Source organism: Dama dama, chromosome 8, assembly GCF_033118175.1.
Source record: "Dama dama isolate Ldn47 chromosome 8, ASM3311817v1, whole genome shotgun sequence".
NCBI classification, from domain to species: domain Eukaryota; kingdom Metazoa; phylum Chordata; class Mammalia; order Artiodactyla; family Cervidae; genus Dama; species Dama dama.
Genome location: NC_083688.1, coordinates 37790057 through 37813778, shown reverse-complemented (window position 1 = coordinate 37813778; position 23722 = coordinate 37790057). Strand labels below are relative to the sequence as shown.

Below are 23722 nucleotides of genomic sequence, written 5' to 3'. Positions count from 1 at the left end.
GGAGGTACTCTTATTTTCTCCATTTTATGTTTGAGGAGATTAAGACAAAGGAAGGCTTTTCTGTAATCTCCCCAGGGTTACTCAGCTAGGAAGTGGCAGAACTGGAAATCAAACCCAGGCTTTCTTGCTTCAGATTGTGTGCCTCTTCATCTCTTCCCTCAAGAAGCAAGAATAGATTTTAAAAAGAAGCGATACTATTGGACAATACATGTATGCATTAGTCAACCTTATTAATACACTAAAAATAAAAACAGTAAGGACAAGTCATCTTTTCTAAATGCACAAGATTCTAAAATGTAATACCAACAAAAGCAAGAGTGTAAGGAAATGCTTCAGCAAAATTATAAACAAGTTCAAGTTCAGTTTATAAATATCTGTAATAAGTCTTAAATTTGAGCATATTTTTTAAAGAAAATTTTTGATTTAAAATTTTATTTTAAGGCAATATTCAATGATTTACACAAAAATACATGTTCAAGGATAGTCATCCCAGTGATAACTCTTTTGTTTCCAGAATATTGTATCATATAATAACAGAAGGTATAGAAAATTAAATAATAAAACCCAGCCAACCCACCATTCTTATTCAGTGTGTTTGTTTTTCATCCTTTAAAAAATGTTATAATCAGTAAAAGGCCAATCTTATTTCAAAATAATTATGAGCAAACAAAATGGTGGGTAGAAGAATTTTGTTGGATTTTTATTCTCCTCTGTGATTTTATGCATTTGCAAAATTTTCTCTTGGAATGGGTATTATAATAAAAATGTGACTAAATTTTTTTTTCCCTTCCATGCAGCTTGTGGCATCCTAGTTCCCCTGCCAGCAAAGCCAGGACCCGTGCAGTGGAAGAGCAGAGTCCTAACCACTGGATCACCAGGGAATTCCCAAGAATTTTTAAATACATTTTTTCCCTTTGGGTTTCCAGAAAACATGAATAGAGAACATACATTTATTTGTATTTCCTGTTTAAAACCCTACTGAAATGAAAGAAAATGCATATCCACATTTTAAAAGAATCAGACAGCATCATACTGGAAAACAAAAAACCCTGAGATTGGTACACTAAAATTTTTGAGAAATTCCTGGAATGTTAAAAATAGATACAATTGTAAACACACACAGACAGACACACAGATATAGACAGGCAAACAGACACACTCACAGACACACACAGCAGCTGCACAACCTCATATCCTAGCTTGTGATTAAAAAGCTTTAAAGAACTTAGAGAAATTATCAAAGCAATTACTTTACATAGATGATTAGCTAACCTCAAATTAATTAATTGATTTTAATGTTTTAGCTGCCTTTCCTCCAAATGCAGAGCAGCTAACAGCAGCAATCTTTGCTCCCAGCATGAAGCCCTCCAAATTTGTTTCTAGAGACAGTAGGTGATGTGCTCAAGAGAAGCTCAACCTGGAGTCTCAGGCAGAAGCAGAGCAGAGCCTCTGATCCTTCAGTTCTCCCCAGTAAAAACCAAGAAAGAAGGACAGCATTAAAACAAGGAAAGATGGCTGCACTTAGAGATGGATGAACAGAACAACAACAACAAAAATAATCCTCCTCAAAATAGGGCTGTCCAATCTGCAATTTGGGGGAATGTTTGGATAATAGCCTGTTTGTCCCCATATCTCCCTCTTACCAAGTAGGCTGACTGTTGACCCCTGGCCCTTCATTGCATATGATAATACACTTTGCAAAGAAGAAAAGGATTACTCTAACAGACCTTTCAACTGCCCATGAAGCCCACACCAGCTGGGTGTATCCATCAGTCTAGACAGCAGTGTCCAAACTTAATCTTGTATGAGACTCACCCAGGGGCCTTTTAAAAATGGAGATTCCTGAACCCGATCCTCGATACTGGGATTCAGCAGGTCTGAGGTAAAGCCCCAGAAGGTGCCTTTTAACAAGCATGCCAGCTAATTTTGCAGATGGTCAGCTTATGATTTAGACAAAAACAAGCTAACAAGTAAATAAACAACAAGACATAAAATGAAACTTTGCCATAAATAGATAATTTCCTCGAGACCAAGACTGACTTGAAATTGAGTTCCTTTATCATCTGGATCCTGTTTTTCATTTGTGAATGTGGATGATCAGAGCCTTTATCTAGTTTTCACTGACTTCAAAGACTGACAAGATGTTATTTGCAAAGATACTTGGTGGTTAAACCACTTCATCAACTTTGCACAAAGCTTTGTTTTTTCCCCCCCAATTATCAGTTTGTAAATAATCCTAACTAATTATTCCATGTTGACCCACAGTATAAGCGATTATAGCATTTTATGAGAAGAGTGACAAATATCCTGATGCTATCACAGTGATTTGCGTAATTATTTTTTTTTTATTTTACCTAACATGCCAAAACATGTACTGTGACACATCAAAGATGCCCAGACATTTTGCCAGATGTATCCTGGGACAAAACTTCCTCTGGCTCAGAAGTACTGCTGTAACACACAGTAAATTATTCTCAAGTTTTGGGACGGGGCACAAACAGAGAGATGAAAATAAAAACTGGCTGGAAAAGTGTTTCTGGTTTTGTGATGCCTAAGGAATATGAAACAAAATTTGCAATAATACTATTGCCAAACACGAGAACAGATGATCAAAAGTGCCACGTGATAGAATATCTAGACCTTGGGCAAGTGACTTGGTGTCTATTTCCTCATCTCTAAGTATGGATAGCAGTAATACTATCTCACAGGGTTAATCATAGAGATTAAGTACATAGAAGAGTCACTGGAATGTAGCAAAGCACTTATTAAATGCTGTCAGTAGGGCAGTTCCGTGTCCTGTGTGAGGGGCGGTGGGAGTGATGAGTTCACTGAGACCCTGATAGCCGTTGTGTGAAGATGGAGTTTCCCGGAGGAAATGACAATTACCTGACGATCACAGGGCCCTCGCACCCCTTCCTGTCCGGGGCCGAGAAAGGCTTGTTCAGAGCAAGACAGGAATGTGTTCGGGAACTGTTAGAGAACCAGTTTGCCCTCTGGCTATATCTCTTATGAAGACGTTCCACACACCAAGCCTGGGTGATGAGGAATTTGAAATCCCACCTATCTCCTTGGATTCTGATCCCTCATTGGCTGTCTCAGATGTCGTTGGCCACTTTGATGACCTGGCAGACCCTTCCTCCTCTCAGGATGGCAGCTTTTCAGCCCAGTATGGGGTCCAGACGTTGGACATGCCTGTGGGCATGACCCATGGCTTGATGGAGCAGGGCGGGGGGCTCCTGAGTGGGGGCTTGACCATGGACTTGGATCATTCTATAGGAACTCAGTATAGCGCCAACCCACCTGTTACAATTGATGTACCAATGACAGACATGACATCTGGCTTGATGGGGCATAGCCAGTTGACCACCATTGATCAGTCAGAACTGAGTTCTCAACTTGGTCTGAGCTTAGGGGGTGGCACCATCCTGCCACCTGCCCAGTCACCTGAGGATCGTCTTTCAACCACCGCTTCACCTACAAGTTCACTTCATGAGGATGGTGTTGAGGAATTCCGGAGGCAACCTCCCAGCCAGAAGACAGTTGTGGTGGAAGCAGGGAAAAAGCAGAAGGCTCCAAAGAAGAGAAAAAAGAAAGATCCTAATGAACCTCAAAAACCAGTTTCAGCATATGCTTTATTCTTTCGTGACACACAGGCTGCCATCAAGGGACAGAATCCCAATGCCACTTTTGGGGAGGTTTCAAAAATTGTGGCTTCTATGTGGGACAGTCTTGGAGAAGAGCAAAAACAGGTATATAAGAGGAAAACTGAAGCTGCCAAGAAAGAGTATCTGAAGGCTCTGGCTGCTTATAAAGACAATCAAGAGTGTCAGGCCACTGTGGAAACTGTTGACATGGACCCAGCGCCACCATCACAGACTCCTTCTCCACCTCCTGTGGCTGCTGCTGACCCAGCGTCCCCAGCACCAGCCTCAACAGAGCCCCCTGCCCTGTCTCCTTCCATTGTTGTCAATTCAACTCTTTCATCCTATGTGGCAAACCAGGCATCTTCTGGGGCTGGGGGTCAGCCCAATATTACCAAGTTGATTATTACCAAACAGATGTTGCCCTCTTCTATTACTATGTCTCAAGGCGGGATGGTTACTGTTATCCCAGCCACAGTGGTGACCTCTCGGGGTCTCCAACTTGGCCAAACCAGTACAGCTACTATCCAGCCCAGTCAACAAGCCCAGATTGTCACTCGATCGGTGTTGCAGGCAGCAGCAGCAGCAGCAGCTTCTATGCAACTACCTCCACCCCGACTACAGCCCCCTCCACTACAGCAGATGCCTCAACCCCCCACTCAGCAGCAAGTAACCATTCTCCAACAGCCTCCCCCACTCCAGGCCATGCAACAGCCTCCACCTCAGAAATTTCGAATCAACCTACAGCAACAGCCACCTCCACTGCAGGTCAAGATTGTGCCTCCACCCACCCTGAAAATGCAGACTACCTTAGTTCCACCACCTGTAGAAAGTAGTCCAGAGCAGCCTGTGAACAACAGCCCTGAGACCCATACAGTGGAGGAAACCACTCCTGAGACAATCTGTGAGATGATCACAGATGTAGTCCCTGAGGTTGAGTCTCCTTCTCAAATGGATGTTGAATTGGTGAGTGGGTCTCCCATGACACTTTCACCCCAGCCTCGATGTGTGAGGTCCGGCTGTGAAAACCCTCCCGTTGTGAGTAAGGACTGGGACAATGAGTACTGCAGCAACGAGTGCGTGGTGAAGCACTGCAGGGATGTCTTCTTGGCCTGGGTAGCCTCTAGAAACTCAAACACAGTGGTGTTTGTGAAATAGTACTTCCTGTCCTCCAAGCCAGTGAAGACTTACTGCTGGGAACATGTCCACCGAGCCTATTTTAAAAAGACAAGCGAGGCTTCTGGTAGTGCCTGATCTCAACCCATGATGATCCTTTATGTCTTTCACGTTTCTCCCCTTCTGTCGCTCTTCTACAGGGGCTATGGAACAGGGCCACTGAGTTTGCTGCAATCTGGAATTGCATTTTGCCTTCAAGTAAAAGCAGAGATATCAGTGATAGTAACAGAGGAAAGGGTGAAGGGAATATAAACAAGTAGAACATAGGGGTGATGGCTGGGTGGGGGACTGTTTGAGGAAACTTGGTATAATTGTCATAGGATTTACCTAAAAGATTATTAAAATGATAGAGTACTCAGCTTTGAGCCTAGGGAAAAAACATCACTATGTGCATCCCTTCTAAAGGGGCTAAAAGGTTGCATTAAAGGTTACCTCTTAGAGAACTATTACTATCACATCTGTACATTATTAGTTTGAGAACAAAGGTTTTCAACACAGGAATAGCAAGCACACTGGACTGTAGAGAAAATAACATCACCTAGGAGCTTCTTATTTCTCTGCAATTATATTTCTGTACTCAACTTTCTGATTGTATCACAGTTTGAGTGTAAAAGGCAGAACTCTACTTCCTTAATATAAGAGGTTTCACCAAAGTTTAAAAAAAAAAAAAAAAAAAAATAAATGCTGTCAGTATTATTACTGTTATTATTTTCTTGCTTGAGTAGGGTAGTGTAACAGTTAATAATTATAAATAATTTAATCAAACCAGGGGCTTCCCTGGTGGCTCAGTGGTAAAGAATCCTGCTAATGCAGAAGATACAGGTTCAATCCCTGGTATAAGAAGATCCCTCATGCTGCAGAGCAACTAAGCCCAAACACCACAACTATTGACTCAGTGCTCTAGAGCCTGGAAGCTGCAGCTACCGAGCTCACATGCTGCAACTGTTGAAGTCTGTGTGCCCTCGAGCCTATGCTCCGAAACGAGAGAAGCCACTGCAATGAGAAGCCCTTGAACTGCAACTAGAGAGTAGCCTTTGCTTGCCACAATTAAAGATTGTGCCGCAATGACTAACCAGCACAGCCAAAAATAAATAATTTAAAAATTTAATCAAACCAAAGATTTTAGATAGTAGTGACTATAGAGTCCTGTTTCGAAAAATGGTGTACCCCCCCTTAAATTTTTGATAGAATAAGTGGAAAATGGAAATTACTTTATTGGTAATTTTGCAGGTGTGTGTGTGTATATGTTATGTAATTTAGATTTTGCTAATTTCAAAAAAGGACTTCCCTCAGGGCTCAGACGGTAGTCTGCTTACAATGCCGGAATCCCACTGAGAAGGAAATGGCAACCCACTCCAGTACTCTTGCCTGGAAAATCCTATGGATGGAGAAAAGCACATGAAATTGTTTATAATACCTATCTGCACTAGAAACAATAAAAAGGATAGGAGTGAACTTTTTTTAGATATGTAGAATTAGAAATAAAAGTTATCTATCTCTAGTATTTTAGAGCTGTCCAGTGCTCGCTTTGGCAGCACATATACTAAAATTGGAACGATTCAGAGAAGATTAGCATGGCCCCTGTGCAAGGATGACACGCAAATTCGTGAAGCGTTCCATATTTTTACATCCATTTATGATTAAAACTCTCCAGAAAGCAGGAATAGAAGGAACATACCTTGACATAATAAAAGCTATATATGACAAACCCACAGCAAGCATTACCCTCAATGGTGAAAAATTGAACGCATTTCCCCTAAAATCAGGAACAAGACAAGGGTGCCCACTCTCACCACTACTATTCAACATAGTTTTGGAAGTTTTGGCCACAGCAATCAGAGCAGAAAAAGAAGTAAAAGGAATCCAGATAGGAAAAGAAGAAGTGAAACTCTCGATGTTTGCAGATGACATGATCCTCTACATAGAAAACCCTAAAGACTCTACCAGAAAATTACTAGAGCTTATCAACGAATATAGTAAAGTTGCAGGATATAAAATTAATACATAGAGCTGTCCAGTCATTAGTAAGGCTCAGTGGTAAAGAATCCATCTGCCAGTGCTGGAAACCCAGGAGACCTGGGTTCTATCCCTGGGTGGGGAAGAGCCCTTGGAGGAGGAAATGGTAACCCGCTCCAGTATTCTTGTTTGGGAAATCCCGTGGCCAGAGGCGCCTAACAGGCTGCAGTCCACGGGGTCCTAAAGACCTGGACATGACTGAGCGACTGGGCACGCAGTCATTAGCAATCTACGTTTTAAAAGCAAACTCCGTTTTCACTTCGGCATTCAAATGAAAGCCAGTGGTGACAAGTCAGACGCTCATTGTCAAGAGGACATGAGCGAATTTGTTTCATCTTTGGGCATCATTCTTTCCAAATTGTATCAGATGCTGGGAGACAATATTCTTCAATTCAATGTCTGTGAAACAGTCTCAGGCATCTTGACGACTATGCCTCTAAGAAAAATAAAAAGACTGTCTCAAACGAAGGTGTTTACACACAGAAAAATATTAAAGAATATTAGTATTTTTTAATGCCTGAACCCCAAAATATAAAGATCCAAAATTTTTTGACCTAGAGATTTCTGTTAGAGTAGAATCTCTCCCCGCCCCCGCGCCCAGAGGCACGGTATTAGTACAGTGGTTAAAGAGAAGGCAATCAGAACTTTAGAGGTGTAGGTACTGGTCAGCTTAGAGTCGTCGATGGGGAATGCACCTGGCCTCCGAAACCTTTAACCACGCTGTTCGGGTCTCAGCGGCTGGTGGTCAGCCGGCGTCTGCACAGGAGGGGAAGTTCGGACACTCCCCAACGACCCAGGGTACCCCTAGAGACAGGGCAACGGAACGTGGGACAGAGTGGAGGCGGGCAGAGACCGTGCGAGTTGCGGGCGGCGGCAGCGGCGCTCCGGAGCCGTCGCCCTCGGGTTCCCCTGGGCTGCCGGACAGGGTGACTCGGAGAGGAGCGCAAGCGCCTTCCCGCCGCTCCAGCAGCCGCGCGGGGCGCGCGCGCGCGTCCACCCGGCGCGGGGCCAGCGAGTCAAGGCCGGGATCGAGCAGCTCAGCCTGGAAGTACCGACCAAGGCGCGAGCCTCCGAGAGGCAAGACCCAACCCCAAACGCACGCGGCGCGGACAGCCTGGTCCAGGGCATCCCGGCCGGTAGCCTCGAACCCGACTCCCGGTTGCGCCGCGTTCCCAGTCACAAGTTTGCCTCGCGCCGGCCAAGTTGCGAGTGTGGAGCTTATCCCGGACTCCGGGAAGAATGTTCCTGTTCCTCGCTCGGGCTGGTCTGGGTATGGCCGGGCCAGGGGCCTCGCTGTATTTCTGGGGGTGGCTGTTATTCGGCTGCTGCATTCTCGCCGGAGCCCAGGTAAGAGCCCGGGCCCCGAGGCACCTGCTTCCCGGAGCCACCCGCCGGAACCCGGCGTTAGGGCCGAACGCCGGGACTTGGCTGAGACCAAGGTGCGCGCATCCTTACACACCCAGGCACTAACGCACACAGAGGCAGACAGACAGACAGACAGACACACACAGAGGTGCACTCGGCAAGGTTTGACAGGCATTTAGTGGAGCTGCAGAGGTATGTTTTAGGCGAATGATGTCTTGGGGTGGTATTCCGACCAGCATCTTGGCATCTGCTAAGTAAGAGGATTCTTCGGAACCACGACTTTCTGGATCAGTAGAGGGAGGTTGAGACGTGAGGAACTTTTCTTACTGTTAGACTTCTTGGTTCCCCGTTTAATTACATTATTTTTTGTCTGCTGGCAATTTACTGTCCGTTTTGAGAACTTAAATTTCTAGGATTGTTTGTGACCACTGCCTGAAAGGATAGCAGGATCTCGCTAATACAGAATCGTGCATCATTAAAGCGAGGAAACTAGATAGAAAAATATACGTAACTTGTTAAAGCTGAGTTGTTCATTTTTAGAATAAGTGGCAATTGTTATTTTCGGACTGCTAGTATCCTTCAGAGATTTTCTGGGTGATCTTTCACAAAGGAGCCTCTCTAATGTACATCTAAAGTCATAATTCATCCTCACATTGTTTTGAATCAAATAAAATGTAGGATTTACACTCAGGTTTTCAGATGAGCTAGAAAGAGATGCTTGTAGTGTTGAGTGGAATGCAGTTTAACAGCTCTGAGACTGAATGACTGAAATCAACGTTATTTCTCTTTTGTTCGGAAGGGGGCGCATTTTGACCGTCAAATAAAGCCCCCAATTAGTTTTTTTGTTTTTGTTTTTTAAATTCTTTCCCCGTGAGAAAATTAAGGCATTAATTTATGCGCTGATACTGTCTAAACTTAATACTATGTTCTTGGCTTTCAAACGGCCAGTTTAAATTTCAGTTATTCTAAACGTGCAGTTTTTTTTTTTTTTTCCCCTGCTGATATGACCAGGGTAGTTCATGTGAAGTAAATCTGTTAAAAAAAAAAAAAATTAAAACGAGGTACACTGTCATTGAGCAATAAGATTGTCAATGAATGCTCAAAAGTAGAGTATGCTCAAACCTGAAAAATTTCACCCAGGTAACAAAAAGAATGTGAAAGAATGAAAAAAACTAAGAATTTGGTGACAGTGATAGAACTCCGGTGATCTCTAATGTTTCTGTCTCATAAGGTATTTGAATACTGTGCTTGAAAATGCAGCTTCTTTAAGGGCCAAATGACCTCTAACCATTTATTTTATTCAACTTTCCAGATTACTTTTTCTAAGGAAATGGAGAGACATTGTTTAACACAACAAAGAAAAAAAATCACTATGCTATCATGGGAAGGATGTTTCCTTTTAGCTTTAGAAAAATCAGGACATTGAACACTTTTCCTATAATTTTAAGTCCAAGTTTCTCAACACACTGGGCCATGTAAGTCTTTGTTATGGGAGCTGACTTGTCCATTGTAGGATATTTAGTAGAGTCTCTGTACTCTTTACACTAGATCCAGTAGCAACCCCCTACCCCTGCCTGGCTGTGACAACCGAAAATGTCTCCAGATACTGCCCACGGTCCTTTGGGAGGCAGAATCGCTTTTGGTTGAGACCCGTTGCTTAACAATGATTTCCATTTATATTTATAGATTGAGTTATGTAAAATGACAGTTTGTGATAATATTTACATTTTTGGCACTTTAAACAAAATCTGAAGGTTACATTAAAGAGATTTGCCTAGACACATTGACACCTTGTTTGGTCTTCAGTTTCTTTATTCCCAGCCAAGACATATATTTAAAAGTTTTAATATATTGATAGAACAACAGAGGGAACTCATCTAAGCAGAATTAGCTTGTGGCTTGTGTATAATAAATGTTTAGTATCTGGCAAACCCTGGATCACATTACAAAAGAGATAACATAGGCCAATTTTTCAATTGTTTTGAATAACTCTGTGGTCTTTAGTTGGTGAGGTTACACCCCACCCCTCCTTTCGCTCAGATCAGTTCAGAGGCCATGACTTCATGCATCCAGCATCATTGCAGGGCCCAGCAATAAATTTCCCAGTCAGATTTTCACGTGGTAATGAGGACAACTGTATTAATATCTGTAGTTTTTCTTTACTGTTAGTGAATCCTCCGGGAAATAGAGGTTTATTGGAGGGTGATGCCTGAGAAGGATAACAGGGTGAGGAAGCAGGGTTGCACAAGAAGAGCCTCAGACTGGGATGCAAGCCTGACAAAGTCTTGGCCAACCCCATGGAGAAGCAGTAAGCAGTTTGGAATCCCCTGTGACAATTAGCACGGTGCCTTTGGGTGGTGGCTTTTCCATAAGGTACCACCTTTGGAGTGGTATCACTCCATTGACTGAGGTAATTTGTATTTCTTTCATTCCAAGAAAACCTGTCTTTTTTGAGCCCATGGGGAACTCAAGTCTCTAATTATTTACTTCAGTTTTAATTTTTAAAATGTCATTCTATTCTAAGGGGCAGAGGTGGCTGCTCTGGGTATGAATTATGCAGTGGAACGCACATCTGGTCACAAAGCTGGAGAGAAGAGAGCTGCTGGCAAAGCATATATCTAAAAGAGTTGGGTGTTTCTAGAACTCTCCTGTCTTAGTAACTGACAAACAGAATTCAATAAACATATTCTTTTAATCCTTTAACTGCAACTTTTTATCACTATATGAATGGAAGAGTATTATATCTTTAAAGGTCAGAGTCTTGAGAATGGGCTATCCTATATATTATTACTTTAGGCTGTAGGCACCAATCTTTCACAAAAGGTGCAGAGCTAGCTTGACTAAGCACAGGCAACAGAGCACAGAGGTTAAAGAAAAAGAAACAGACCCACTATGGAGTTAGATGTGTTCTTCCCTATTACAAATGATCATTTGCACAGGAGACAATGCTAAAATGTATTTTTCTAAATGTACTGCTTTGTTTTGGATGTAGTTGTTGCTTTTGGAGTAACAGACACTGAATATGAAAACTGCTCTTTTGGTTTAAGTACACTGTGATTTTTAATGTCCCTTTATGGTAAAGAACACATGTTTCTGTAACACAGGTGGAAGAAAAAACAATATAAAAGACGAACATTTTCTTACTTTCACTTGGTGAAATAAATAATGATCAACTTAACAGATCATCAGTTAGCACATGCTAATCAAACTTACCTCCTGGTTAAACTGGCCACATTTTTTTTAGAACAAAATTATCTTTAGAAGCTGTAGTTTACATGATGATTATGTTCCTGAAAATGTTATCCCAGTAAAAAGGCTACATCTGTGCAAAAGGAAACAAAAGTAAATGTGTTCAGGTAAAAACACACAGTGTGATTTGAAATGTTCATGTTTAATAACTGAGGTCAGATTTCTCTGAATCAAATTTATAGTTCTAAAACTTGGTCATAGGTTACCCAGTGTTTTCTGGGATTAAAGTAAAAGAAAGTAACTATTGAATTGGAAAAACAGCCAGGAAAAACAAAACAAAAAATCAAAACAATTTGAATGGTGCCTGACTGTTGTTTCTAGAGAATATTGGAAGAAGTCAGATTTTCCTCCCTGCCCACTCAGGTGACTCATCTCTTTCCATTTTGTTCTCCCTTTTTGATAAGTGAGATTTTATGGCAAACTTTTAGTGTAGCTGCCTTTAACTCACAATCTGCATTGTGTTAGTCTATTAGCTGAATTTGGAGAAGGAAATGGCAACTCACTCCAGTACTCTTGTCTGGAAAATCCCATGGATGGGGGAGCCTGGTAGGCTGCAGTCCATGGGGTCGCAAAGAGTCGGACACGACTGAGTGACTTCACTATATTAACTATTAGCTAAATTATGGTGTGTATTCCAACCCCCAAAATTAGTTTTGATTATTTTCTCCTTTCACATTAAAATAAATGTGGGTTGTTTACTCGCTAAGTTGTATCCGACTCTTTGCAACCCCATGGATTTTGCTCATCAGACTCCTCTGTCCATGGGATTTCCCAGGCAAGAATACTGGAGTGGGTTGCCATTTCCTTCTCCAGGGGATCTTCCAGGCCCCAGGGTCAAACTTGTGTCTCTTGTGTTGGCAGGCAGATTCTTTACCACTAAGCCACAGGGAAGCCCATGAATACTATGCAGAAATATTTAAGACTATATACCTATTTACTGATCTACTCTGTATTACCTGATTTCAAGTTTTATTACAAAACTACAGTAATCAAAACTGCAGAATTCTGGCATAAAAACACATAGACCAATGGAGCAGAATCAAGAGCCCAGAAATAACTCTTTGACAAGAGAGCCTTGAATACCTACTGGGGAAAGGACTGTCTCTTCAATAAATGGTGTTAGGAAAACTGGGTAAACAGATGAGTAAAATTAGACCCCCATTTTATACTACTCACAAAAATTAACTCCAAATGGATTAATGACTTAAATTTAAGACTCTAAACTTACTAGAAGAAAACAGGGGTAAAGTTTCTTGACATTGATCTTGGCAGTTATTTTTTGGATATAATATCAAAATGCAAGCAACAAAACAGAAAATAAACAACTGGGATGACCTCAATCTAAAAAGCTTCTCTACAGCAAAAGAAATAATAGGTACATGAAAAGATTCTCAACATCACTAATAATGAGGGCAGTGTACCTCAAAAATCACAATGAGGTATCCACTTGCCTCACACTTGTTAGAATGGCTATCATCAAAAAGACAAGAGATAAGTTTTGGAGAGGATGAGGAGAAAAGGGAACGCTTGTGCACTATTGGTGGGAATGTAAATTCATACAACCACTCTGGAAAAAGTATAAGTTCCTCAAAAAATAAAAAATAGAACTACTGTATGATTTGGCAGTCTCACTTCTGGATAATACCCAAAGGGAATGAAATCACCATCTCATAGTTTAGGTATCTGTACCTTCCTGTTTATTGCAGCATTGTCTACAATTGCCAAGACTTGGGAACAACCTAAGTGTTGTGAAGGGATGAATGAATAAAGAAAATGTGACGCACACACAGAGGAATATGATCCATCCATAAAGACGAGGGAAATCTTGCCTTTTGTGCAACATGGATTGACTTTAAGGCCATTATTCTTAGTGAAATAAGTAAGAGAAAGACAAATACTCTATGTTCTCATTTGTATGGAACCTAAAAAGGATGAACTCAGAGAGTAGAATAGTGGCAGCCAAGCCTTGGAGAGTGGGGGAAATGAGGGGACGTTGGTCAAAGGGTTCGAACTTCTAGCTATAAGGTGACTGAGATCTGCGGATCTAGTGTATAATATGGTGGTTATAATTAACAGTACTTTATTATATACTCAAAAATTGTTGAGAGAGTAGATCTTAAATGTTATCATCACACACACGTTAAAGGTAATTATGTGATGGGGGGAAGGAGGTGTTAGCTAATCTTATTGTGGTAGTCATTTCACAATATGTAAATGTATCAAATCACTACATAGTACACTGTAAACTTAATTTATGTTGTAAGTAATATCTCAATAAAACTGGAGGAAAAAAGGCAAAAATTAACTAGAAACCATTTGAAGTAACTCTCTTATTTCATAGATGAGTAAACCAAAACCCCCAAACATGGAATGATTTGCCCAGTTTCACTGGTAATTTTTCAGTGGAGCTAAACAGAATCTTCTAGTCCATTTCTCCTTTTTATGTGCCATAATTGACATATTGTAAGAGGACTAATGAAATGCTGGGTCTTTGTAACATTCCAGGAAAATTTCAATATGTTTATTATTTTTTCTGATTATGTTACATCTAATAGGGTTACCTAATTAAAATTTCTATAGCTTTTTAATTTATAAAAAACGGTTTTTTTTTCTTTAGGCTAAGCAGGTAAAATATGATTATTCTAAAATCTTATACATTGATGGATTTTGAATTTTGATTCAGATAAAGAACTACTTCTTTAGAACTAGTTCTATAAAGAACTATATCAAGGTAGCTTGATATCAAAGTAATTTTTAATTACATTAGAAGGTGAAATAATGAAAGATTGTATCATGGCTTAAAAAAAATAGTGGTGCATTTTTCTCTGTTTGTATTTTGTTCATATCTACAGCTGGATTCTGATGGCACCATCACTATAGAGGAGCAGATTGTCCTTGTGCTGAAAGCTAAAGTACAGTGTGAACGCAACATCACAGCCCAGCTCCAGGAAGGAGGTAAAGATGCTGAAGAAACTGTTCCCCATGTGTCCCACCCAAATCCTCACAAAGATTGCAAATCTCCTCCTTATTGAGTAGTAGGGAGTTTCTCATCAGTCATTCCATGCTTGTGTGTGGAGAGGTGTGTGGCAGAATAATGCTATTTTCATCTATTTCACCATCATCTCTTCCACCACCAGTGACTTGCCTGGTTTGTGAGTTTGGGAATAGACCAGGCATGTATATGTCTCTTCCTCAGACATGTCTTTGGGATCTGTTTGCAGAGAGCACGCATATCGTTTTGCCCCTGACTGTGCAGTAAGCTTCAAGGAACAGGCTAAGTACTTGTGGTTATCATCTGCAGTTTTAGATAGTATGTAAAATTCAAAGGAGTCAATAGGTAAGCCGACTGATGCATACCTAGACTATGTTCTCCAAAAACTTTCTTCTCAATAAAGTGATTATTTTACCTTCATCTGCCGACTCCTTATGTAATTTTTCAATTAGTTCCAAGTAGTAAGCTATAAAAACAAAGCTACAAAAGTGCTGACAAGTTTGTGGTATTGTTGGTGGTCTCAGACGTCTCTACCATTGCAGCTGGGGACCTGTGGCTTGTGTTCCTTGGGGTCTGGTGGTCACTCACAATTCTCATTAGGGCCATTGGATAAAGTCATTTATTGAATTGAGTAGTATGAAAATTACAATGTTGTAAATAGGGAAATGCCTTGTCTTGATAGTTGAATGTATTCAAAGACATTTTTTAAAAACAGAGAGGTGTTGTTTACCGAGTTGCCTAAATCTGTATGGAGTAGATGATGTCCTTAAAGCTGTGCTTTAAAAAAGTTTGTGTTTGATTTCTCAGTTGGTTATGATCAGAGAATGTGGTCTGCATGATATTAATTTTCAAAAATGTGCTGAGACTTACTTGCTTCTATGGGGGTCAGTTTTGATAAATGTTTCATGTGGTCTTCAAAAGAATGTGTACTGTTCAGTTTCTGAGCACAGTGTTTTATAGTATCCACTGCTGCTGCTGCTGCTAAGTCACTTCAGTCGTGTCCGATTCTGTGCGACCCCATAGACGGCAGCCCACCAGGCTCCCCCTTCCCTGGGATTCTTCAGGCAAGAACACTGGAGTGGGTTGCCATTTCCTTCTCCAATGCATGAAAGTGAAAAGTGAAAATGAAGTTGCTCAGTCGTGTCTGACTCTTAGCGACCCTGTGGACTGCAGCCTACCAGGCTCCCCCATCCATAGGATTCTCCAGGCAAGAGCACTGGAGTGGGTTGCCATTTCACTCTCCAGCGCATGAAAGTGAAAAGTGAGAGTGAAGTCGCTCAGTCGTGTCCGACTCTTAGCTTTTGTCCGACTCTTAGTCCGACCGTGGACTGCAGCCTACCAGGCTCCCCCATCCATGGGATTTTCCAGGCAAGAGTACTGGAGTGGGGTGCCATTGCCTTCTCCATAGTATCCACTAGGTTAAGATTATTGGTTGTGTGGCTCATGTATTCTGCTATGATTTCTCATCTATTTGACTTATTCTTTTTCTGATATATATATGTTAAAATAGCCTACAATGATGATGAATATTTTCTGGCCTCATATTTTTTAATTTGTAGCCATAAACCATATTTTAAAAAAATTTAAGTGGAGGAAAATTGCTTTACAGTGTTGTGTTGGTTTTTGCCATACAACAACACAAATCAGTCATATATATATGTATCCCCCCTCCCTCTTGAGCCTCCCTCCCTAAGCCATGTTTTAAGCAAGAAAGTTTTTATATTAATTCAGCCTTTGTAGATGTCTTGGACTAGGAAAGAGTTTTCTGAATGGCTAGGCTAATAATGTCAGGAAAGGGAATCACTAGTGTTATCTTTAAAGAAAACTGACCCTGATGTCTCAGACATTTAGGTCTACTAATGAAGGGCAACATTGCTGTGAAGGTATTTATAAAGATTGTTATCTATGAGAGTTAAATGAATTATCTTTTATGAAGTCTCATGAAATTTTGAGCTGGAATATGTCTTAGAAATTATCTAGTCTAACATTAGTGTCCCTTTAACAGTTCAACAAATATGTGCATACAGTGTGTTCCTTCTGTAGTGAGCACCGGTAAAAATGAATCCGATTCTATCCTTACTCCTTGGAAATGATTATCTAATAGTATAGGAAGTAGACACCCTTCAGATGGTGTCTAAGTTTAACAAGAGAGGTATCACAGTCTTGATGACTGTGGCTTTGTAGTAGAGTCTGAAGTCAGGCAGGTTGATTCCTCCAGTTCCATTCTTCTTTCTCAAGATTACTTTGGCTATTCAAGGTTTTTTGTATTTCCATACAAATTGTGAAATTATTTGTTCTAGTTCTGTGAAAAATATTGTTGGTAGCTTGATAGGGATTGCATTGAATCTATAGATTGGCATACACACTGAGGAAACCAGATCTGAAAGAGACACGTGCACCCCAATGTTCATCGCAGCACTGTTTATAATAGCCAGGACATGGAAGCAACCTAGATGCCCATCAGCAGATGAATGGATAAGGAAGCTGTGGTACATATACACCATGGAATATTACTCAGCCATTAAAAAGAATTCATTTGAATCAGTTCTAATGAGATGGATGAAACTGGAGCCCATTATACAGAGTGAAGTAAGCCAGAAAGATAAAGAACATTACAGCATACTAACACATATACATGGAATTTAGAAAGATGGTAATGATAACCCTATATGCAAAACAGAAAAAGAGACATAGATGTACAGAACAGACTTTTGGACTCTGTGGGAGAAGGCGAGGGTGGGATGTTTTGAGAGAACAGCATGAACATTATCTATAGTGAAACAGATCTCCAGCCCAGGTTAGATGCATGAGACAAGTGCCCGGGCCTGGTGCACTGGGAAGACCCAGAAGAATCAGGTGGAGAGGGAAGTGGGAGGGGGGATTGGGATGGGGAATACATGTAACTCCATGGCTGATTCATGTCAATGTATGACAAAACCCACTGCAATGTTGTGAAATGGTTGGCCTCCAACTAATAAAAATAAATGAAAAAAAAAAAAAAAAAGAAGTATCACAGTTGTGGAACCACTGAAAAAAAGCATCTTAATTCATCACAGAGGAATCAGAGAAAGCTTTACGGACAAGTAAAGGAGTAGGAATTAGATGTGTAAAGGAGGAAGTAAAAAGACATTCCATGTAGACAGAATAAGGTCGGTAAAGACAAGCAACTGGGAATCAGTAACACATCATGATAGTTAAACATAAAAAGAGTAAATGATCTAGATGTAAACTTTATAACATCTAAAATTTGTGAAGGTGTAACTCATGTGAAACATGTAGAGGAATAAATATTAAGAGAAAAGACATGTTCTTTGAGATCTTTCTCTATAAAATATGCTAGAATTAAATCTGGACAAACTGGCCTACTTTCAATGAAAAATGTCTAATTGTATGTAAATTGATCCAACATTTCTTCTCCTACAACTGTAAAAAGATAAATGACATTTTGAATCCACTATCTTATTTAAGAAGTTTTCATTTTAAAATTCTCTTAAATTGAGATATATATATCAAAATATTTAGGAGTGAGCTGTTATACTGTCTGCAACTTACTTTAAAATGCCACAGTGAAAAATAACTTAGATGAAATAAATTTGATAAAATATTACCAACTGTAAATTTTAAATACTGAGTATATGATATCCTCTGTTTTATTTCTGTAAAAATTTTTATAATAAAAAGGAAGTAAAAATTTTCCTCTTTTCTATGAAAGAAAGAAAAAAAATGTAAAAATATCTAGTTTTAAAACTATTTAAGTATTTAAAAACAAACCCCCAAATATTATGATCCCAGGTTTATTTTACAATTGTATGGTCATATTATGCTATGGAAAGTGTAGAACTGAAAAAAGAGTCAAAGTCAGATTCTCCAAATTTTAGAATGCTTTGTGTAAATATGGTTTGACAAGTTTCACTAATGATCAGTTCCTCCTGGCACACACAAAAGGTTGCACAGAATGTAATTAATGGTGTTAATTTATAAAGGGACTTTGGTGACTCATTAGGCAATTAGTTAGTTTCTTGCTAAATAACGAAAGTATTTACTCATACAGATTGTGAAATGTTGATCAAAGAGAAGATGCTAATTAAGATCTCTGTGTATTATCTGTATGAGGGCATGGCTTTCCCAGTCTTCTCAACCTTTTGTGAATATTGATTATTCTCTTTGTCAAATAGACAGCAGAGAAATTGTTACAATCTACAGAATCATTATTTTGGGGGAGTGTTGGTTTTCTCAGTTTTGGAGTATATCTCTGTGTGTATGTGTGTGGGATGGTATTTTTTTTTTAAAGAGAAATACTATTTTATTTTTAAAAACTTAAAAAAAATGAAGTATAGTTAATCTACAATGTTGTGTTAGTTTCAGGTTTATAGCAGAGTGATTCAGTTATACCTATCTATATGTATATTTACATTGTAAGTTTCCATTACAGGTTATTATAAGATATTAAGTATAAGTTTCCTGTACTATTCAAAAGGACCAAGTTGTTTACCTATTTTATATATAATAGTGTGTATATGTTAATTTCAAACTCCTAATTTATCTCTCCCTCACATCTCCTTCAGTAACCATAAATTTGTTTTCTGTGTCAGGGAGTATGTTTCTGTTTTGTAAATAAGTTCATTTGTATCATTTGTTTAGATTCCACACAGAAGTGATATCATGTAATATTTGTCTTTCTCTGTTTGACTTATTTCACTTAGTATGATCATCTCTGGGTCCATCCATGTTATTGCAAATGGCATTGTTTTATACTTTTTATAGCTGAGTACTATACCAGTGTATATATCTATATAAGTATCACATCTTTATCCATTCATTTGTTGGTGGTCATTTAGGTTGCTTCCATGTCTTGGCTTTTGTAAATACTGCTGCTGTGAATATTGGGTGCATATATCTTTTCCAATTAGAGTTTTTTTCACATTCTTTTCCACTGTAGTTTATCACAGGATATTGAATATAGTTCCTTGTGCTATACAGTTGGACCTTGTTGTATTTCTATTCTGTATATACCAGTTTGCCTCTGCTAATCCCAAATGTCCAATGCACCCCTCCCTCATTCCCCTTTTCCTTTAGCAGCCACAAGTCTATTCTCCATGTCTGAGTCTGTTCCTATAGTATAGGTAATTTCTTTTTTTTTTTTTTTTTTGGTAATTTCTTTTGTGTCATATTTTAGATTGTGTAATATAAGTGGTATTACATGGTATTTGTCTTTCTCTTTCTGACTTACTTCACTTAGTATGATAATCTCTAGGTTGTTGCAATGGCATTATTTCATTCTATTTTATGGTTAAATAGTATTCCATTACACACATGCATACACACATACATATATATATACACATACACACATATACATGTATGTATATGTATGCACACACACACACACACACACACACACACACACATATATATATATGGGCTTCCCTTGTAGCTCAGTTGGTAAAGAATCTGCCTGCAATGCAGGAGACCCTGGGTCAGGAAGATCCCCTGGAGAAAGAAATGGCAACCCACTCCAGTATTTTCACCTGGAGAATCCCATGACAGAAGAGTCTGGCAGGCTATAGTCCGTGGGGTCACAAGAGTCAGACAGGACTTAGCGACTAAACCACCGCCATACATATATATATGCCACATTGTCTTTATCCCTTCATCTGCTGATAGATGTGTAGGTTGCTCTGATGTCCTGGCTATTATAAGTAGTGCTGCTATGAACATATGGATGCATGTAAGTTTCTGAAATATAATTATCTGGATATATGCCCAGGAGTGGGATTGCTAGATCAAAAGGCAACTCTATTTTTAGTATTTTGAGGAAAATCCATACTGTTTTACATAGTGGTTGCACCAGCTTACATTTCTAACAGTGTAGGAAGGTTCCCTCTATTCCATACCCTCTCTAGCATTTATTATTGGTAGATTTTTAAAATGATGGCCATTCTGACTGGTCTGAGGTGGTACTTTGTTGTAGTTTTGATTTGCATTTCTCTAATAATTAGTGATATTGGGCATCTTTTCATGTGCCTGTTGGCCATCTGTGTGTCTTCTGTGGGTAAATGTCTATTTAGAGCTTCTGCTCATTTAAAAAAATATTTATTTATTTACTTGTTGGGTCTTGGTTGCAGCATGTAGGATAGCTCCCTGACCAGGGATTGAACCTGGGTATCCTGCTTTGGGAACATGAAATCTTAGCCTGTGGGCCACCAGGCAAGTCCCTTTCCTCATGTTTTGATTGGATTGCTGTTTTCTGACATTAAGCTGTATGAGCTATTTGTATATTTGGGATGGCATGAAGCTCTAATACTTTGGTCACCTTTTATGAAGAACCAAATCATTGGAAAAGACCCTGATGCTGGGATAGATTGAAAGCAAAAGGAGAAGGGGATTTCAGAGAATGAGATGGTTACATAGCATCGCATTTTCAATGGACATGAATTTAAGCAAAGTCCAGGAGATATTGGAGGACAGATGAGCCTGGCATCCTGCAGTCCATGGAGTGGCAAAGAGTCAGACACAACTTAGTGACTGAACACCAACAACAACCTTTTAGGGAACCAAAAACTATCCCTTTTAGAGTATAAGCAAAATAACAACAGTTTTCTCTATTGCAGCTTAAAAACTGCATAATTATAGAATAAATTGATCATTGATTCAGACTTCTATGAAGACCTTAGTTCATCACATGACCAACTCTTGGAAAATTTCATGTGATATTGAAGCACACATTTTGAAGGACAACTAGTTACAAGAACAAAAGAATATGTGTCTGGGTCCATTTTATGTAGACTACATGACAGATATTCAGGAAAGTATTGGTTTCAGAAAAATAAGAATTCATGACTTATTAAATATAAAGTAAATGGATGGGAAACCGTATTGAATGCTATCAAGACAGAAAAATATTCAGGACAAAATTGAGGCTTTTGAACTGCAGTGTTGGAGAAGACTTTTAAGGGTCCTTTGACTAGCAAGGAGATCCAACCAGTCCATCCTAAAGGAAATCAGTCCTGAATATTCTTTGGAAGGACTGGTGCTGAAGCTGAAACTCCAATACTTTGGCCACCTCATGTGAAGAGTTGACTCATTTGAAAAGACCCTGATGCTGGGAAAGATTGAAGGCAGGAGGAGAAGGGGACAACAGAGGATAAGATGGTTGAATGGCATCACCAACTCAGTGGACATGAGTTTGAGTAAACTCAGGGAGTTGGTGATGGACAGGGAGACCTGGTGTACTGCAGTCCATGGGGTCGCAAACAGTTGGACATGACTGAGCGACTGAACTGAACTGAAGCTGGTGGGAGAGACTGATTCATTATACTTTATTTAAGAAGAAAGATAAAAAGTAGGTCATGGTGGAAAGAAGCAGGTAAAGCCATGTACCAAATATGGGAGCCAGTGTGATGAGTTCCATGGTTACTAGCAGTATGTAAATCCAAGCTTTTGTTATGAGAACAAAGTGAGGCTGTTTCCAAGAAAACATTCTCTTCTGCGAGAACAGTGTGGGTGAGGGAAGATATTCTCATTTTCTTATTGCTTCAGCCATCCACAGAACAAATCAAGTATTTGTTTCCATGTGATATGGTAGACATTAGCAAGTCAATCTCAGGTTCACACTGAATTCTTTGCTGTAGATACTGGTGTTTCTACGAGGTTCTGTTATGCTGAGTGTTCAAAACCAAACAAACAACTTGACACAATGAACACTCTGTGTGTGTGTGTCTGTGTGCTCAATATATCTGACTGTTTGTGACCCCATGGACTGTAGCCATGGACTAGATGGCTGTAGACCCCATGGGCTGTAGCCATGGATTGTAGCACAATTACACTCAACACACACGCTGGCAAAATAATGCTCAAAATTCCCCATGCTAGGCTTCAACAGTATATGAACTGAGAACTTCCAGATATTTAAGCTGTATTTAGAAAAGGCAGAGGAACCAGAGATCAAATAGCCAACATCTGCTGGATCATAGAAAAAGCAAGAGAATTCCAGAGAAACATCTACTTTTCTTCATTGACTATGCTACAGTCTTTGACTGTGTGGATTACAACAAACTGTGGAAAATTCTTAAAGAGATAGGAATACCAGACCACCTTACCTGCCATCCGAGAAATCTGTATGCAGGTCAAGATGCAGCAGTTAGAACTGCATATGGAACAATGGACTGGTTCCAAATCGGGAAAGGAGTACATCAAGGTTGTATATTTTCCTGCTTATTTAACTTATATGCAGGGTACATCATACAAAATGCCAGGCTGGATGAAGCTCAGGCTGGATTCAGGATTGCCAGGAGAAATATCAATAACCTCAGATAATGTAGATGACACCACCCTTATGGCAGAAAGTGAAGAGGAACTAAAGAGCCTCTTGAGGGAAGTGAAAGAGGAGAGTGAAAAAACTAGCTTAAAACAACATTCAAAAGATGAAGATCATGGCATCTGGTCCCCTCACTTCATGGCAAATACTTGGGGAAACAATGGAAGCAGTGAGAGACTTTATTTTCTTGGGCTCCAAAAATCACTGCAGATGGTGACTGCGGCCATGAAAGTAGAAGACACATGCTCCTTGGAACAAAAGCTGTGACAAACCTAGACAGCATATTAAAAAGCAGAGACATAAAAAAAAAAAAAAAAAAAAAAAGCAGAGACATTACTTTGCTGACAAAGGTCTGTCTAGTCAAAGCTATGGTTTTTCTAGTAGTCATGCATGGATGTGAGAGTTGGACCATAAAGAAAGCTGAGCACTGAAGATTTGATGATTTTGAACTGTGGTGTTGGAGAAGACTGTTGAAAGTCTGTTGGACTGCAAGGAGATCAAACCAGTCAATCCTAAAGGACCTCAACCCTGAATATTCATTGAAAGGACTGATGTTGAAGCTGAAGCTCCAATACTTGGGCCATCTGATGTGAAGAACCGACTCACTGAAAAAGACCCTGATGCTGGGAAAGATTGGAGGCAGGAGGAGAAGGGGAAGACAGAGGATGAGAGACCTGGATGGCATCACTGACTCAATGGACATGAGTTTGCACAAGCTTCGGGAGTTGGTGATGGACAGGGAAGCCTGGCGTGCTGCAGTTCTTGGGGTTGCAAAGATTCTGACACGACTGAGTGACTGAACTGAACTGAACTGGACTTTAGCCCACCAGGCTCTTCTGTCCATGGGATTTCCAAGCAAAATTACTGAAGCAAGTTGTTATTTTTTCCTCCAGGGGATCTTCCCAACCCAGGGATCAAACCTGCATCTTGCATCTCCTGCATTGACAGGCAGCTTCTTTACCACGC

General features: G+C 40.0%; 2 protein-coding genes and 1 non-coding gene across 3 annotated transcripts in view; all 3 read left to right on the top strand.

The window, feature by feature from the left end:
• The first annotated feature begins 2856 nt into the window (after positions 1-2856).
• LOC133060918 (TOX high mobility group box family member 4-like) lies at positions 2857-5487 on the top strand. Its single transcript, XM_061148874.1, has 2 exons — positions 2857-2929; positions 3013-5487. Exons 1-2 carry the CDS (start codon positions 2857-2859, stop codon positions 4797-4799), a joined length of 1860 nt encoding a protein of 619 aa, XP_061004857.1. The 3' UTR covers positions 4800-5487.
• An 849-nt stretch (positions 5488-6336) lies between these two features.
• On the top strand, positions 6337-6443 carry LOC133061107 (U6 spliceosomal RNA). The gene has a single exon (XR_009693937.1). It is a non-coding gene; the product is annotated as a U6 spliceosomal RNA (small nuclear RNA).
• Positions 6444-8105: 1662 nt separating this feature from the next.
• The window catches only part of PTH2R (parathyroid hormone 2 receptor), an 80718-nt gene continuing 65101 nt past the window's right edge, over positions 8106-23722 (top strand). Inside the window, exons 1-2 of the mRNA XM_061147932.1 lie at positions 8106-8180; positions 14300-14402. Of these exons, the coding sequence (XP_061003915.1) occupies positions 8106-8180; positions 14300-14402 (178 nt within the window). The remainder of the gene's footprint in view (positions 8181-14299; positions 14403-23722) is intronic.

Excerpts from the sequence above, each read along its gene's own strand:
- LOC133060918 (XM_061148874.1), top strand. The coding sequence starts at position 2,857 with ATGGAGTTTCCCGGAGGAAATGACAATTACCTGACGATCACAGGGCCC. Across the intron at positions 2,930-3,012 it reads CCCCTTCCTGTCCGGGGCCG|AGACGTTCCACACACCAAGC; the intron begins AGAAAGGCTTGT and ends TATCTCTTATGA.